General features: G+C 32.1%; 1 protein-coding gene across 4 annotated transcripts in view; it reads right to left on the reverse strand.

Annotated features, from left to right (window-relative positions):
- Positions 1–1628: 1628 nt before the first annotated feature.
- Positions 1629–17398, reverse strand: part of LOC129945418 (phospholipid-transporting ATPase IF) — a 39563-nt gene continuing 23793 nt past the window's right edge. For all 4 annotated transcript variants that reach the window (XM_056055163.1, XM_056055162.1, XM_056055160.1 and 1 more), the window contains exons 2-11: positions 16992–17205; positions 5598–6321; positions 5269–5530; positions 5057–5209; positions 4418–4961; positions 4206–4344; positions 3645–4147; positions 2769–3582; positions 2383–2709; positions 1629–2277 (exon numbers count right to left, since the gene is read on the reverse strand). In XM_056055163.1, the coding sequence (XP_055911138.1) occupies positions 2058–2277; positions 2383–2709; positions 2769–3582; positions 3645–4147; positions 4206–4344; positions 4418–4961; positions 5057–5209; positions 5269–5530; positions 5598–6321; positions 16992–17205 (3900 nt within the window). In that variant the 3' untranslated portion in view covers positions 1629–2057. The remainder of the gene's footprint in view (positions 2278–2382; positions 2710–2768; positions 3583–3644; positions 4148–4205; positions 4345–4417; positions 4962–5056; positions 5210–5268; positions 5531–5597; positions 6322–16991; positions 17206–17398) is intronic.

Here is a 17398-nt window from a genome sequence, read left to right on the forward strand (position 1 = left end):
AATACAAAACTTATATTTATAAACTCTAAATGACCGCATTCTAAAAAATCACAACATATCCGTATACAATTTATTGAACGATGATTTTACAAAGTTCAAAGATACATTTTAAATGACTTTAATATTTTACATAGTTTCTGGAAATTCTCATTCCTTTCCTTTGAAAAATAAGTTTTGGAGTTAATTTTTAGTGCTGATTTCGAATCCGAACTATGATTTTAACTACTTCTTAAAATCATCCGTTTGTAACAATACTTTTATATTTTTTAATGCAGTTTAAAAACATGATGCGGTAGAAAATTGCTCTCAATCCGTTTTTATGAAAAAAAAACTACTAATGAATTGAGAAACCATCAAAAGCCTTTCCAAAATTTATATCTCAATAGCCTTGCATAAAAGAGTAATATTGAAATCAAAGGCTAAAAAAACCGTTTGAAGAAATGCAATTTCCTTACCAGGAATAAAGCCTTGTCGACCAGTGTTTTTTTTCGAACAGAAAATGGTGTTACCTCCAAGATAATTGGTCCTATGTATCAAAGGATGAAGTTTTTGGCACCTGGCAACATTTTAAGAAAAATTGAAATGACATTTTTACAGCAAAAAAAAAAATACTGCTAAAAGTTTGTAAACATTGATTTTCGGCTCGAATATTTAATCAATAATTTGTCAATTTTTAAAAAAAATCCAATCGACAGTTTTTTTTTTAATTAAAATCTGCACAAAATTGAAAAAAAAACTGATTTTCAAATCAAATATCTCATTGATTGATGATTGACTTCAAAATTATTTCTTTCTACACAAAATATTGTTTTCCAAATATTAACATATAGTATTGTTAATTTTTATAAGAAAAATATGTGAACAAAAATGCTACTATTGTTAAAAAAATGTATCTAAAATATCTTTGAATTAAAATAGGTATTGCAATCAAACTTATGTATATGCTACATATTGTTTTTGACTTTTAAATAAGTTTTGAGAAAAAACAAGTTGTTATCTTTTGTTTTATAAACAAGGAATAGATACCTAAAAAATTTAATAAAATTGATAAAAAACGGTTTTCGACTTAAGTATCTTGAAAACAATGAAATATATTGACTAACAACTTTTTTGTTTTACAAAAAATGTTGTAACCATTGTTTTGTAAAACTTTTAGTGGGTTAAAATTGGCAGACGGCCACGAATGGTAAGTTATCAGTGTGGGTAGCATCAAAGCCTCTTTCCTATATTGTTGCAATGAAATCACTCAAATCAGCATGCCTGGGTTGCACGTATCCAAAGAGTGTGCTTAAAAATATTTCCTGTACTTTAAGATTTTAAAATGTACCTAAAAGTAAAATTTGTTTTCAAAAACTTTATTGCCATTTTTTTAAATTTGTATTTGATAATCGTAAGAGCGTTATTTACGTTTCATGCAATCTAGTCCTTTGTCAATTACATATGCAACCTGATAGTTTTTTAGTTACTCTAATGTTATGACTTAAATGTAGTGATTGCTTAAAACTCTCATCAGTAAAATATTTCATATTCACCCCGTTTTAATTTTTATTTATGCTATTTCCAAATAGCTATAACCCCACCTAGAAGTTTTCGTTTCAAATATATAAAAATAAACGAAAATATTAGTAAAAAATAAAAAAAAACTTTATTTGTTCGTTATCGTTTTGTCAAAATGTTGCTATTTACAATGAGGTACTGAAGGACTTAACATTTTTTTTTGTTACACTTCCAATCAAAAACTATAAAAATGTGTTTTTTCTTTGAATATTTATGTACACAAACAAACAATAAAAATAATTTACATGTTTTCTTAATAATTATTCTTGTGTAATATGCTTAATAAAAAGTTTATAAAGCCTCTTTTTTGTGCTTTATATACAGCATTTTACTTAAAATAGAAACAAATTTAATAAATATCTATCCCGATTCTAATTTTTGGCACTGAATTGGTATAAACCTATAATATTTATATTATATTTTAATAACTAATTGCGCACAGCGCAAATTTTCATTAATTTCTTAAAAAATAATACTTTAAAATTTTGATTTTTTAAAATTTATAAATACGTATTTTGAGCAGCTTTAGCTGCCTGCAGCTTTTTCATCCTCCTCGCTCCCGGATAGAAGCTTCTCTTTGGCATTCTTAAGGCATCTTTACATACGCGAATTGTGAAATCTGGCATTAAACATGTGACTATAGTTAGAATGACTAGCAGCCATATAGGTATTGAGCACAACAGCTTGTTATATGACCAATAGATATCAGAGTCATATCGTCTAGAAGAGAAATAATAAGAAATATAATATAGAACAGAGAACTTTTTTAAAAAGCTGAAGAGCCGCATTTTAAGCAAATAACGGAACCCAAAGTTATGAACTTACATATCAATGACATTGTAGGCAATTGTTGTTGTAATAAAAAGTAAAATTGAACCCCATATCGTAACGATATACCAATAACTATAGAATTTCGACTGAAGCCACAATTTCAAATTTACAACTACCACAACCAATTGAATTAGAAGCGTTCCGAAGACTGACGATTCAGCTGGTTGGCCAACATTCAAGAGGACGTCATTAATTGTGAAAAGGCCGTAGGCAAAGTAGAAGATTATCACGGCATGATAGATTCCAAATGCAACCCATTGCAGGAAGTATGGCCAATGAAGTTGCTTGTTATTCGTATTCCGCATGTAAAGCTCTGGTTTGCTGAAATAAAATGATACATTTTTAAATCAAACCTCGAAGTGTTAGAATTCAAAACTTACTTCATCAGCTCATTTTGTGTGAAAAGCTGCTCGGTAAGGGAAATGAAGAAAATTGGCACTGACGTATAGCCAACATTATACAGGGTCATAAACCATGAGTCGTAGACTGGTTGTGATGAGAACATATTATGGAACTGGAAGAAGAACATAACTCCCATGAACAGGATGTTCTTGTAGAAGAAATATAGCACCAGTAAGGACAGTCTTGTTGTGTGATAATGACCATGCATCAGCATCAGTCTTTTGATCATATTAAACCTGGCCAAAGCAAAATCAGCACATCTTGCTGCTTGTCGACCCTCTTTGCCAATAATACCAATACCAATGTGAGCTTCTTGAATCATCGACACATCATTAGCTCCATCGCCTATTGCTGCTGTGTTATAGTTTTGGCTTGAGGTCTTAATCAACGACACCACTTCACTCTTTTGCAGTGGGCTCAAACGACAACAGAGCACAGCTTGACAGCGTATGCTTACATCACGGAATTTTTCGGGGAGATCCCTTAAAGCTACTGTAAGACTCTTTCCATCAATAAGAAGGGCACATGGTCGGCCTAGTCCAAAGACTATCTCCCGCTCCAGGGTTTGTAAATGCACTTCGAGAACTTCTTGGCGGGTGCATTCCACAATGAAGTATTTCATAGCACCGACAGGAATGTGACCACACGAAAGAGCTATATTCAAGGCAGTTTCAACTTTATCCCCGGTCAAGACCCAAATTTTGATACCGGCTTTTTGGAGGGAAACTAATGTGTCGGCAACGTCATCTTGCAGAGCGTCTTCAACGGCAGTTGCACCAAGAAGATTTAGGTCTAAAAAAGAAATTGAAGTTTAAAACTAGCTTTAAATTTAATTGGTTACTTCTACAACTTACTTCGCTCGATTTTAGCATAGCAATCTTCTGTCAACTGCTTCCGATTCTCCAATGAAGTATTTGCCTCAAAAAGATCATTCAAAAATTGTCGATATTCGTCTTCGGTTATGCGTTTTCTAGCAACAGCCAATGTCCGAAGACCGTTCTTAGCAAAATCACTTATATGCTTGTCTGTTTGCTCTATCAGTCGAGCTGATGAAGTACCACACAGTGGGAAAATATAACTTTCAGCACCTTTTGTATAAATCCACATAGTTGCATTTTCATCTTTGACAATAACACTCATTCGCTTGCGGTCCGAAGTAAATTCCAAAACATGAAGTCTGTCGAAAAGTAAGTCTTTAGTCTTGGGTCCTCCGTACGATCTAGAATAGTCCATGTGTGGTGGACAAAATCGTACTTTCAGTCGTTCATCATCGTCACCGAGATAGACAAGGCCCAGATGAGCACACGCTTCTACTAGAGCCTTCTCATCAGGGCTGGAAGCTTGATAGTCGAGAGTTCTGAAGAGAAAAGAAAAGTTTTAAATTTAAGAAAAAGCTTGAGACAATTTCAACTTACTCGACAAAGTTTTGAATCTCATCCTTTCTCCTAACTGACTCTTTCCTTAGCAACGATGATTGTCTTGCTAGAAAAGTTGGCATAGCATACGACTCTCGAGATATAGTACTTGGTGTTCGTCGAAGCTCAACATTACCCACTATAATCAAAAAAGTCTATTTTGATTAATACAAAGGTATACAGTTATTGAATTCTTCCTTAACAAAATTTACCTGGCTGAGTTATATAGGCTCCTGGAGTACCATGTGATTGTGTTCTTCGATGCAGTGTGTTATTTGCTGTATGATCTTGAATATCAATTTCTGAAATAGACCTTGTAAATGGCAAGGTATATGGACGATCTACAATAACTCCTTGGGCAAATGTTGGGTACGTTATTGATGTTTCACAGAATTCAACACTCTCTCCATTTGTTGATGGATGAATTCTAGTGGGTGTACGAGCAAACAATGGACTTCTTTTGACGATCTCTGGTCTTTTTCTCTTCTCTGGCTTCTTTGAACTGTCTAACAGCGGATTAACATCGGATACAATACTGTTATTGGTGATTCCCTTTCCGTTGGGATTCGTCGATAATGAGTTGTCAATATCAATTTGATGGCTGGAATTGTGACTTTCTTCGGTAATTTCAGGAATTGAGAATTTCTTTACTTTTTTTCCATTCATTTTGTCTTCTTCATCGGTTTTCAACATATCTCCAGCAACTTGAACGGTATGACAAATGGCCAAACCTTGGAAGAAGTTTTTCTGTTCATTCTGAAATGATTTAATAGTTGTTTTTAGAAGTTAAGAAGTTTCATCTCATTAGAAGAAGACAGAGCATCAACTTCTACTGATTAAGTTCTACTAACATTGAATTTGTTTATATCTAAGAGAACCCCACTTGATTCCTCTTGCAACTTTGTCTTTTTGTACAGGAATTTCTTGCCATTTATTGAACATTGCTGGAATATCATCTCATTTTTTGTCAAAGTTCCAGTTTTATCCGAGAAGAGAATATTTATCTATGGAAATGAAAAGTTTCAGAAATATTGAATCAATTTTGGAAACCACAAGTCCTTACCTGTCCAAGTTCTTCGTTCAAGTTCGATGTGTTCACAATACAGGGCTGATCAGTTGGCTCGTCGTAAAGTTCTGTATCCCATTCCATAAAGAAGGATCCGATAACTCGATGCATTTCTATCGTCACATATAGCGAAATCGGTATCAGATAGTTGAAGAGAATAAGAAATGATAGATAGTCCTGGAGGAATGCTCTCACATTATACGTATCAGTAGCTGGACCCAAATAAGTTGCCTTTGGGACCCTATATATCTCAAAATATCTTTAAAAAACGAACAATACCATATTAAACATTATTATTTTCATCAAAAATCTGTCCTGGAACTAACCTTTTAAGAAAATACAAGAATGTCACAATAAAGATCATTCCAACCAAGATGAACAACAGAAATCGATTTATATAGGCCTCACTTGATGATGACTTATTTCTTGTCAATCGACTATTCAAAGCCAATTTCGTCGACATTCCTGTGTAAATTGCACAACCAATTACAAATTCCGTATTTTTAATCCTCGATCCACGTAATAATACATTTTCTGCTGTCAATGGAAGAACTCTCGGTTGATGATCACTTATCATTGAACTCTCCACCAATTGAGACAATCTCAATTGATCCGGTAAATTTAGATTGATTTTTCCATTAAAACTATAAAGATCAGTCTTGGGGTACTCGCATTCGATAATGCCAAGTTTATGCATTTTATTTAATTCAACATTAGGTAGCTCACGTGGAATTGTCAGGGTCTTTAGATTTGACTCACCATCAAGATTTGCAGTTGTTACGAAGCATTTCCCATGTGGGTCAGATGATTTAAGCAAAACCAAATCACAAGGTACATCACAGTCACGACCTAAGACAACAAGATCACCAGGTTCGACATGTTGACACTCAATGTCAGTTTCTTTGCCATCACGGATTACTGTAACTGGTGAACAATTGACAATGTTGTCGGTCTTATAGCGAAGAACATCTTCGTAGCCTTGTTTGGCTGCGGTAACTGATATCACAAAAAATAATGGCAGGAGGGAAGTTAGTGGTGAGACGGGACTGTCTAGAAAAGATAAACTCATTAAGGTTTGAGAAATATTTTTTTTAATATATTACAAAAAGCATATGGAAAAAAAAAGTTACTTATCCATTTTTTTAGAAAATATTTTCTACCTCTACAATTAGTGATTTAAAGATTTTCTATCTTTGACTGCTTACAGATTCCAAATTAAGGCTTTTGTCAAATTTATGTGAGCGCTCAAAATAAGTACTGTTCGCAGTTTTGAATGTTTTAAATTATCAAATTATAGTGGCTTTCCGAGTCCGTGGAAGTATGCAAAATATATCTTATTTTTTATGGTGAAATATTTGTATCAATCCAACAAAAATTGATTTTTTAAGTGGATTCTTTTCTGAAATTTTGGTAAAAGTCTCAAGGTCGTCTACCAAGTGGACTTCAAGAAATATCGGTCTGTTAATTTGAATTTAAACAGCGAATGACGAAAACAAAGAACTATTTGAAAATTAAACATTACGTTTACGGGTTGGCAGACTAGGTGGCCCTTGCCTTGACTTTTTAACAATGGCTATTGGATTATTATAAGGCGTAGGGATATCAGCTGATGTACGCGACGAGACAAAAAAAAGGTATTAAATAATAAAACATTCTTCTTTAAATATCACTGTTAGGAAACTATTCTTGCGAGCCTTGGAAGTGCAAATTGTGATTGCGTAGTTTGTACTTGTCAAATTAACAAAAATGAAAGCTTTAAAAATTCTATACATATAGCGGACTTTTCAAAATGAACGCATTTTCTAAAAAAAATAAACAATTCATTAATTTTAGCCTAAAAAGTCAAAGTCTAGGTTTTGTTACTGGTGATCAGATTCGGTCAGTTCAATGAGTTTTGATGGCCTTTCCTTAATTACTTTATAAAGTCGAATTTTAAATTATTTGAATTGAAAAAAAAAACATATACTTAAAAGTGTTTGGGGCTATCTAAATTCATGGAGTAATTTTTGTTTCAAAAAATATATTTCTGCAATAGTTTTCCAAATTTTTACCCACTGCCTTTAATATTCGGTTAAAATGTTTATAATATTTTATACAATTTTCGAAAAATATATCTCAGTTGTAAGAATTCATAACTTAAATGTTAAAGAAACACATTTATGCTTTAACGGTATGTTAACAGAAAAAGGCAGAACGGTTTCAAATTAATGTTTGTTTTTTTTTTTACAAATCTGTACATTTTTTTAAATAAAAATAATGTTGAAAAAAAGGGATGTTTGAAATCTGAGCAGGCAATTGAAGATTGCATGATGACAAGTTTTGCATAAGTAAATAAAATGCACGACTGGGTCGCACGAACTTGCTCCTGTATGCTAAGAGTCTGTTTAAAAAAGTACTTATATAAGATTTAAAAATACCTGTAAAATAAGTATGTTTTCAAAGATATAAATGCCAATAAGTACAATTGTACATAATGAAAACCATAGTACTCTCATGAGCAGAAACTTTTAGGGCGACCAGATGCAAAATCGTTGGCGTGGCGTTAGTATCGAAAGTGGAGAAATTCAGCGGGAGCGAGAGAAAAATATTATTTCCATTCCCATATCCCTTAAGCAGCCAGCAGAATAAGGGAGATAATTAATTTTCGACCCAAAAAGTCTACACAATTTCCTTCATTATATTTGAGTCTATCCTTGTATATATTTTCACATAAAGAGCTTCCATATGAAGGTTGATGAATTTGTTTTTGAATATAAGAATGAAACAACAACAACTTGTGTGTGCTACCACCAAGTTCATAGGCTGGAGTTATAGCTATTTCACGGGGGCCAACCCGATAATCAGACTCCTTTAGTGGTGCTTAATCGCTTTATGTTCAATTTAATTTTTGAAGAACAATTTGTTTTTGTTTTATTTATATCAATCCACTTTATATAAAAAACAAAATGGCTTAATATTGTATCTTATAAGGGGATGAAACAAACTTTTGAATGCTTACGTCAGCTGTTAGGATCTTTTACCGATATTTGTTTTTATTTACATTCATAAGTCTGCTTTTACTTGGGTACGATCTTTGTATATGAAAAATGGTTTGTATTATGTATAAAGCTACGATGCGATTCATATAGATTCAACTTGTTCCTTCAAAGCTTTTTTCCTTTAGATAGCTTTATTGTAATTTTATATTAGAAGAACCAGGATGGAAAATAAATAAGATAAGAAAGAGGCAGACCATGAATGTTTAAATTGTAAAGCGATCGCCTATTGGTGTGTAGCAGGTCGATGTCTAAAACGAATAAAGAATAGTTCATTGGCATTCTTAGCTTTATGCAGATAGATGCACAAGGACATGTTTATGATGATAATGAAGGAATGTTATTGGTAGGTAGATGGTACTTACTACAATCCAATCACATTCCTCATTTACTATAAGCGCTAACATGGAGTTTTTACGTTCAGTTTATTTATTTTGTTTAAAAAAATAACAAGCATACGAACAGGTACAAGAAATTGCTATTCATTTGTTGTTTACAGTCAGGCTTTTGTGCGCTTTGGATTTTAGTTATGAAGTGACACGTAAGCAGTAGTTGTAGAAGTTGTATGTAATACCTTTATAAATAGGTATTCTAATAGAAAATACATATACTCTTTCTATATACTCGTTTCTTTAACTTGTACTAAGTATTTATTCTTTTATATAGGCGAAGGAAGAAATCATGTGTGAAACAACCTTATTCATAAGGAATAATGTTTTAAAATCACAAATATAAAAAATAACCAAGATATTACTTCTTGATAGACACTTTAAAATAGCTTGTTGATTAAATATATCATATCCGATACAGTTGCGCTACATGGGCGGCCATATCGTTTGTATTTACAATAATTTTAGTTATAAAAATAAATAAATATGTGCCAAATGCACTAATTTAGATAAAAGCTAGGAATGTAAGTACAATTTTGTTAAAATAATGCGCTCTTTCGGGCTCATGCACAGTTAAAATATTAAAAAAAAAACTATTTTAAGATTCAAAATTTTGCCCGAAAAATAAGTTTGTGTTCAAAAATTTAAATGCCATTTTATAAATAAAAAAACATTTGATTTTTCAAAATTTTTTTTTGAAAATCGTTAGAGCGGTTTTTTTTTAAATTAATTTTTTATATATAAAATTTTTCAATTTTGTTCTAAAAATATTTTTGGTACGCAGTTGTTTAGAGATTATTAATATACGCTATGCGTTTCAATTTCGTAAAAAAATGTTGACCCGTTTTTGAGATATCGAATTTTGAAAAAATGAAATTCAATATTTTTTTAAAAATCCAAATAACAAAAAATTGCACTTTTGATAATCAAATATTGTTAAAGCAATATAAGAGCTTATTCAGAAAAAAAATTATTGAAATCGGTTTATAAGTTGCTGATAAAATTAAAAAACAAAATAACGGTTCTATGATTGAAACCTTTCCTGAGCAATACAAAAATTTTTTTTTCTTATTAAAAGCAGCCAAATTAAAAAATAAAATTTTAGAGAAAATTTAAAGAAAATCTATCGGTTTGTTTTTGAGAAAATTCAAATTTTCGTTTTTTGACCAAAAAAATTGTATGGTGGCCACTGTTAGTTTTGATCTTAAAAAAAAAATGAAAAAAACGCCTAACGCGAATCTGCTCAAAACCTTAACTTCCAAGTTTGGACTCAATCGAAGCAATGGTTTAGGCTGTAGTAGCGTGGACAGACAGACAAAACCGACCGGACGGAATCGCGGGACCCACTTTTTTTGACTTCTCTACCATCGTAATATCAAGTTTGATTAAAATCTCGAGTTCGAAATTTTGCACGAATGCAACACTTGCCATATAGTTCCTATATGTCGCAAGTAAAAATGTTGGAGATTGTATTGAAACATAAAATTACGACGGTAGAGGAGTCAAAAAAAAGGTGGTCCCCGATTCCGTCTGTCTTTCTGTTTGTCTGACTGTCATCGCACTTGCAGTCCACACCAGTGGGTCGATTATTTATTTATTTATTTATTTATTTATTTATTTAGCTTAATACAAGCTATCATAACTTAACTTAACTTAAAACTAGCTTAACATTTTTTTTTTTTTTTTTTTTTTTTTTTTTTTTTTTTTTTTGCAATTCTTGTTATCAGTTTTCAACATTAATTCATGTGGGCCCTAAGGCCCACATCAAAGCTCTTTAATGTACAAGAACTAACAATTTTGATTTTACTTAACTTAAAATTACAAGGGACAGGGGATTCGGACTCAAAAAGGGAAAAAGTAAAGGGTATCTTTCAGATGGGATTTGGAAATGTTGAAATCGAAAACTACCATAGCAGCGTTGCAGTGACGAAGAATTCTGGACATTGGTTCAAAGTGCCCGTAATTAGTGCGGTGATGAGGGATATAGAAAAGGGAAACAGATCGCAGATTTCGAGGGTTAGTGTTAAGATGAATATCACTCAGGAGTGCCGGGGAATCTATATTGCCCATTAACAATTGGTGAGCAAACAATATATCAGCGTTTTTGCGTCTAATATATAACGGCTGCAAGCCTATCAGTTTTAGTCGATCAGCATAAGGAGGCAAGTTGGATGTATCATCCCAGGGGAGGCCACGTAAGGCAAATCGAACGAAACGTCTTTGAACATTTTCAATTCTGAGTGAATGGTTTTCATAAAAGGGAGACCATACTTGGCATGCATATTCAAGATGAGGACGGACTAGGGAAATGTAAAGCGCTTTAGTAACATAGGGGTTGGAAAATTCTTTTGACCATCTCTTAATAAAACCGAGAGATCTATTAGCTTTATTAATAATTTGGTCAAAATGGGAATGGAAATTCAGGTGTTTGTCACACATAATACCAAGATCTCTAATAGAATCGACTACGTTGACGGCGTCATTAAGGAAGTAGTATACTCTATGAGATGGAATTTGTTTGCGCGAAAAGGTCATTTGTTTACATTTACCTACATTTAACTCTAGGAAATTATGCATGCACCAATCAAAAAAGATATTAAGATCATTTTGTAAAAGTAAGGAATCAGATGGAGTAGAGATAATCTTAAAAATTTTCTTATCATCCGCAAACATTAGGATATCTGAGTTTTTTAATTTAAGACAGACATCGTTAACAGATAAGACGAAGAGAAGGGGGCCAAGGTGACTACCTTGTGGGACTCCAGAAGTTGCATGTATAGGACTGGAGACTGAGTTACGGAAAAGGACTCTATAAGTTCTATTCGCAAGATAGGAGCTTATCCAGTTTATAAATATAGATGGAAAGCCTAGAGCTCTTAGTTTGAGATAAATTATGTTATGGGATATTTTATCAAAGGCTTTGCTGTAATCAGTGTATACGACATCAACTTCTTTGCCATTCTCAAGGGCTGACAAAACTTTGGATATGAATTCAATTAAGTTAGTCGTAGTGGATCTACCTTTAAGAAAACCATGTTGAGCGGGGGAGAATAAAGGCTTGCAATGGAAATAAACGGAATCATAAACTAAGCTTTCAAAAAGTTTTGGAATGCATGAAAGTTTAGCAATAGGTCTATAATTGTTAATTTCAGTTTTATTGCCTTGTTTATGAATGGGAAATATAAATGAATCTTTCCATATATGAGGAAACACACCTTGGGAAAGAGAGAGTTCAAAGAGTGCAGTTAGAGGCTTTGACAGAGAATGCATACATTTTTTTAGAACAACTGATGGGACGCCATCAGGACCAGGGCTAAAGTTTTCTTTGAGGCTTACGATTTTGGCAAGTACCAATTCTTCAGTTATTGTAAACGATGAAAGGGAGGTTTGAGTGCAACCATCTAAATAACTAAAGTAGTGTGGATCAGGATCATGCAGATGTTCAGTATACGATTTGCTAAAGTAATTAGCAAATAGATTTGATATGGTTGTTGGATCAGAGGAGATTATGTTGGAGAAACTCATTGAAGGTGGAAACCCATCAGATTTTCGTTTGACATTTATAAACTTGAAAAATTTCCTTGCATCAGAAAGAAGGTTATTTTCCATTTGGTTAAGATATTGGTTATAAAGGGATTCCCTTAATTCAGAGAAAGAATTATAGGCGAGAAGATAGTTGTTGTGATCAGTATCAGATTTGGACTGTAAAAAGATCTTCCAAAGCTTGTTACGGGTATTTCTTAGGCTACGGAGCTCTCTGTTGTACCAAGGGGGAGCAGAGGTGAAATCTTTTCTACGAGAGAACGGTACTGATTCTTCAATACAGTACGAAAGAATCAAATAAAACCAATTTGTAAGGGACTCAACTGTTAATTGGAGGGATCTTAATTCAAAATCGGCTGAGCTAAGAAGATGATGAAGATGATCGGCTGAGCTAAGAAGATGATTAAGTTCAAATTTGGAAATTAATGTTTTAAGCTGGCTTCAGACGTTTTTTTTAATTTTTTTTATAGAATAAGAATAACAGTCCCCCTAAAAATTTTGTTGTCCGTTATTATCTTCCCATATGATAGGATAAATTGAAAATTTTTATATTTCTCGAGGTTTCAAGGTAACTAGAGTCGAAATAAAAGATTTTTAGAAAGATGTCTGTGCGTGCGTGTGTACGTACGTTCGTATGTCCGTACTTCCGTACGTTCCTACGTCCGCTCGTTCGAAGCGTTTTTTTAGTCGTCAATAGCTCAAGAAACAGAAGAGATATCGATTTCAAATAAATTTTTTTACACAGATAATTACGCAGAATCAGTGTCATTTAAATTTTTGAAAACAATTTTCTTTGCAGGTACACAGTTAACTCATAAAATACTGGAAATATTTAAAAACAGACTTCTTGGATACATAAGCAAGTTTATGCAGTCGTGCATTTTATTTGTTATTAAGTACGTAACATTTTACATTTATATTAAATAAACAACGGATTTTTTTTGATAATAAGTGGATTTTGAATTTATTTCAAAGAAGAAGGTAAGTTGGCAGGAGATGCACCTTTACGGTGCGTATAACTTACAGCATTTTAAAGTTTCACTCCATTTTTATCAAAAGTTTTGTTTGTACTTGTAAATATATAACGGACTATTTAAAATGAAACCTCTCTTTCAAAAACCCTTTAAATTTGGAAAAACGAAATTTAAATGTCAAGAACCGTTAAGTACAAATATTTTTTTTTCGAATTTGAAAAGGTGATATCTCAAAATCTTAAGTTGATCGAGCGATTTGAAGCCGGGTTCTAACTGAGGACTTAAAAAAACTTCGAAAAGTATTTTATTGCTAGTTACAAAATCGTGTCGGCCACCGTTTTACATAATAAATTTTAAAATATTTTAGGTACCTATTCATAAGATAAAAATCAACTTCGTATTTAATACAAATGTATTAATTAACAAGATCTAATCAGAACAATAACCCTACGTAAGTATACTTTAAGGAAGAAAAAACTTCTCATTACACAAATTATTCGCAACAAAATCTGAAATATCTTAACCCAACGTGATATCCGTGTACTGATTTGAAAATGTAATCTTTGTACCTCCCTCCATCAAAAATCAAAACAATTTTTTTTCTTTATATTTATTTATAACTCAAGTGTAATTTCCGAATGGTTGCACCGCCCTTGAACTTGTTCGTCACATTGATTTACAATCATAAAAATTCAAAATGAATAAATCATCTATCTATCTAGGTATACCTTTGTAGCTCCAAAGATACATATTGCGATTGTGGCACGATTTCTTACTACAACGATTTTTATTCTTTTTTCTTTTCAAAACGTCTCTATCTCTATATCTTTGTATTCAATAGCCGTAGCCGCACAGGCACTACAGCACCTCTATCTTCTATGCTAATTGATTGTGAGTGAGTATAGTCTTCAGTCTTCACTCCATAAAAGAGCTCCGCAAAATGTCACTCTCATTTATATTTTATGACGCAACTTATGCCTTGAAATCCAGCGATTACACAACTTGCGCCTTATACTCATATCTTTTGTTGTTTTTGTCCTGAGTCGAGTGTTGAATGAATCAATGTTGCACTTGTTCCATAGAAATTAAATGTCAAACAATGCAATTTTTTCAAATTGTTTAAGATAATAAAAGTTCTGTTATTGTTGTTGTACTAATGACTTCTGTAAGTATACACATATCAAATAAAAGCAGCTTGCCGCTCTTACATTTTTTAAATTTATCGGTTTTGTTGACAAAACAAAAGCCAACAAAACTTGAGATTTGACGAAAGAACGTTATGAATAGACATACAATTTTTATTATAATAATAATAATTGCTATGAGGTTTCATTTTAATAACAATTCGTGTAGTAAAATAAATTAAAAAAAAAAGAAAATATAATTTCAATTACCCTCGAATTCAACCGAATCAATAAATCAACACACTCTCTTGTATCTAGATAGAGTATCTCGCCAATTTATATCAATAGATTCAATCGCACCCGCGACAAACGCAACGGGTAGGTTAGGTTGTTATAGGTATCTACTAGCTACTAGCTACTCCATTTTGTGGCTTTGAATCAATTAATTTTTATACTTTTGTTTATTTCTTTTAAGTGTCTAACGTCTAACCGAACGTGACATAAGGAAGTTCCCAATGTCTATACATAAACGATTTTAACCCAACCAAGTAAGACGCGACGAACGCAACCTAACGACGATGAAGACGATGACAAAATGTCCAATAAATTGAACTCGTCTAATAGTTTAATGAAAAAAAATATTTATGTATGAACGAGCATTGTTCATATGCCAAAGTATACATAAATATATTTAATTTTTAACTTTAACGCTCTTTTACAATTAAATTAAATATTTGTCGGATTCAATAATAGCTTTGGCATTGAGAACAAATTCCTGGTTCAATATAATATAGCATCTCGATATTATGGATTAGGTTGACTTAATGGCTGGGTGAACGCACCAGTTTTAAATGATTTCTGTTTCGGTCTATTTATTTTAAAGATAATATTTTATTTATGAATCTAAAATACTCTCAAAAACTCATTTATTAAACTGAATATTCAAGTGGACGAAATGTGTAATGGGGGTTATACAAAATAATTGCTACTAACCTCATATAATTTGTTCGTAGTGTAAAAAAATCACACTTCGATAAAAATCCCAAAATGGTGAACCTAGGATGATAGCTTCATTCCCTTTTATTCCCTTAAATAAACACCAAAGAGGTTGAAGCTTAGTTTAACAATAACATACTTATATTTCGAAAAATTGATAGATTTGGATAAAAACGGTCTGAAACGTTGGGAGGCAAATGTTCCACATAGAGTCAAAAACTGCAATACAATAATTATGTTTTGCTTTAAAATTATTATTTCTAATTACTATAAAACACATGCGTTATATTTTTTTTGAACCTGACAGCTTTTGACACTTGAAAAATGGCATCTTTGGTATAACTAGACAACAACAAATTGAAAATTGATGTTAATATAAAATAAAATATGCAATTTTTTCAATAACGTGAAATGCAAGTTTTTAATTTAAGACCTTTTTAACCTAACGTCAAAGCTGCACTTGTTCGTAATATTTAACATTCCCCCCACCACAAGGAGTTCACTAGTGGTTTTTCTTTTTCGAGATATAGAATGCCGACACATCTGCGATGTCATCTCAAAGGGTTGCTAAGTCGATTAGTAAATTGATACATCAAATGCTAATAAGCAGATTTTCATCTCTAAACTGGGAAATTTTACTACTAGAAGAACTGTAAGTATAAGGCAGCAAATCGGTGTCTTAACTCCGTTCAAAATACTTTAACCATGCTTACTACATGGCAGATCGATGTGAAATTGATGTCAACTCTCACAAAACCCAACTTGTCCTCTTTCCTATAAAAAACAGAATCCCACATTTAGACCCGGTGTAAGACTTAAATTTTGTGACAAAGCAAAATACTTGGGTCTTATTTTGGAGAAGAAATTAAGATGCAAACCTTACATTGAAGAAAGAGTAAATGAGGCCAATTTTCTGTAGCATGCGATATCGACTTCTGATATATGCATCTTCTCAAAAAGCCACTGTTAAATCATTGCACTCAAATCTAACATCGGTAAGCTACTTATAAACTTATACCAAAGTATGATACCATAAAAAAGTAAACCACTGCTAAATTAATCATTACTTGTCTTTCAACTAAACTAATTTAGCCAATGCTAAATACTAAACGCTCCAAGCAGCTCACTTCTGTTGGTTGATTTTTGCAGAAGTTTCATAAAAAGAAAAGGTAGCAGAGTCTTCTTTTCTAAGAGAAAGACTCACCTTACGAAACTTCTACTACAATGATACTACATTGTTTAAAAACCTTCATTGTAAAAACATTGTTAACAAATAAGGTAGATCTTTAGATCCATGTGGTATCACAACTGACCAACTGTTGGTTTAAGTGTATTAGTTTTTAATGTTAACAGTCAACTTAACCTAAATACCAAAATTAAATCTCTTAATGAAAAACCCTTTAATGCATCCCGAAGCCAGTTTACATAGACTTTTATGCATTTACCTCGGAAAGTAATTATTTTGATAGGGTTAAAATTGTGCAATACTTTCAAACGAACCGAATTACAGGGGATTTAAATTGTCTTACTTTTTACTTCATACAATTTTTTAAGAATATCTTGTAAGACTAAGAAAGCTATAACTATAAACTAAAACAAGATCTTTCAAAATTTTAATATAAAATTGAATTTTATTATAATTATATTTATTCAACTCACCGATAAGTAGTGCAATAATTGACATGACTAAAAAATAAAAATTAGCAATACGTCGAAATTGCTCTAAAAGATTTTGTGGAAGGAATGTTATGACTGTGTATTTAGTTGATTTAATACGGTTGGTTTCAAGCTTTTTATTTTTCTTCTTTTTAAGGCTCTCATCGCCACCAATTTTGATCCGTAGCCAATCGTTGATTGTGTTGACACGAGATCCCTGAAAAAGAAAAATTAAAAATAATTTTAACGATTTTTAATAACAACAAGGAATTATATTATTACTAGCTGACCCGACGAACTTTGTTTTGTCTTATAAATAAATAATTTCTGAAAAATATTTTGCTAGAAATTAATAACTAACTTATTTATAGTGTGTAAGGATTTAATATATAAGTGGGAGAGGTATAGAG

Source organism: Eupeodes corollae, chromosome 2, assembly GCF_945859685.1.
Source record: "Eupeodes corollae chromosome 2, idEupCoro1.1, whole genome shotgun sequence".
Classification (NCBI taxonomy): Eukaryota; Metazoa; Arthropoda; class Insecta; order Diptera; family Syrphidae; genus Eupeodes; species Eupeodes corollae.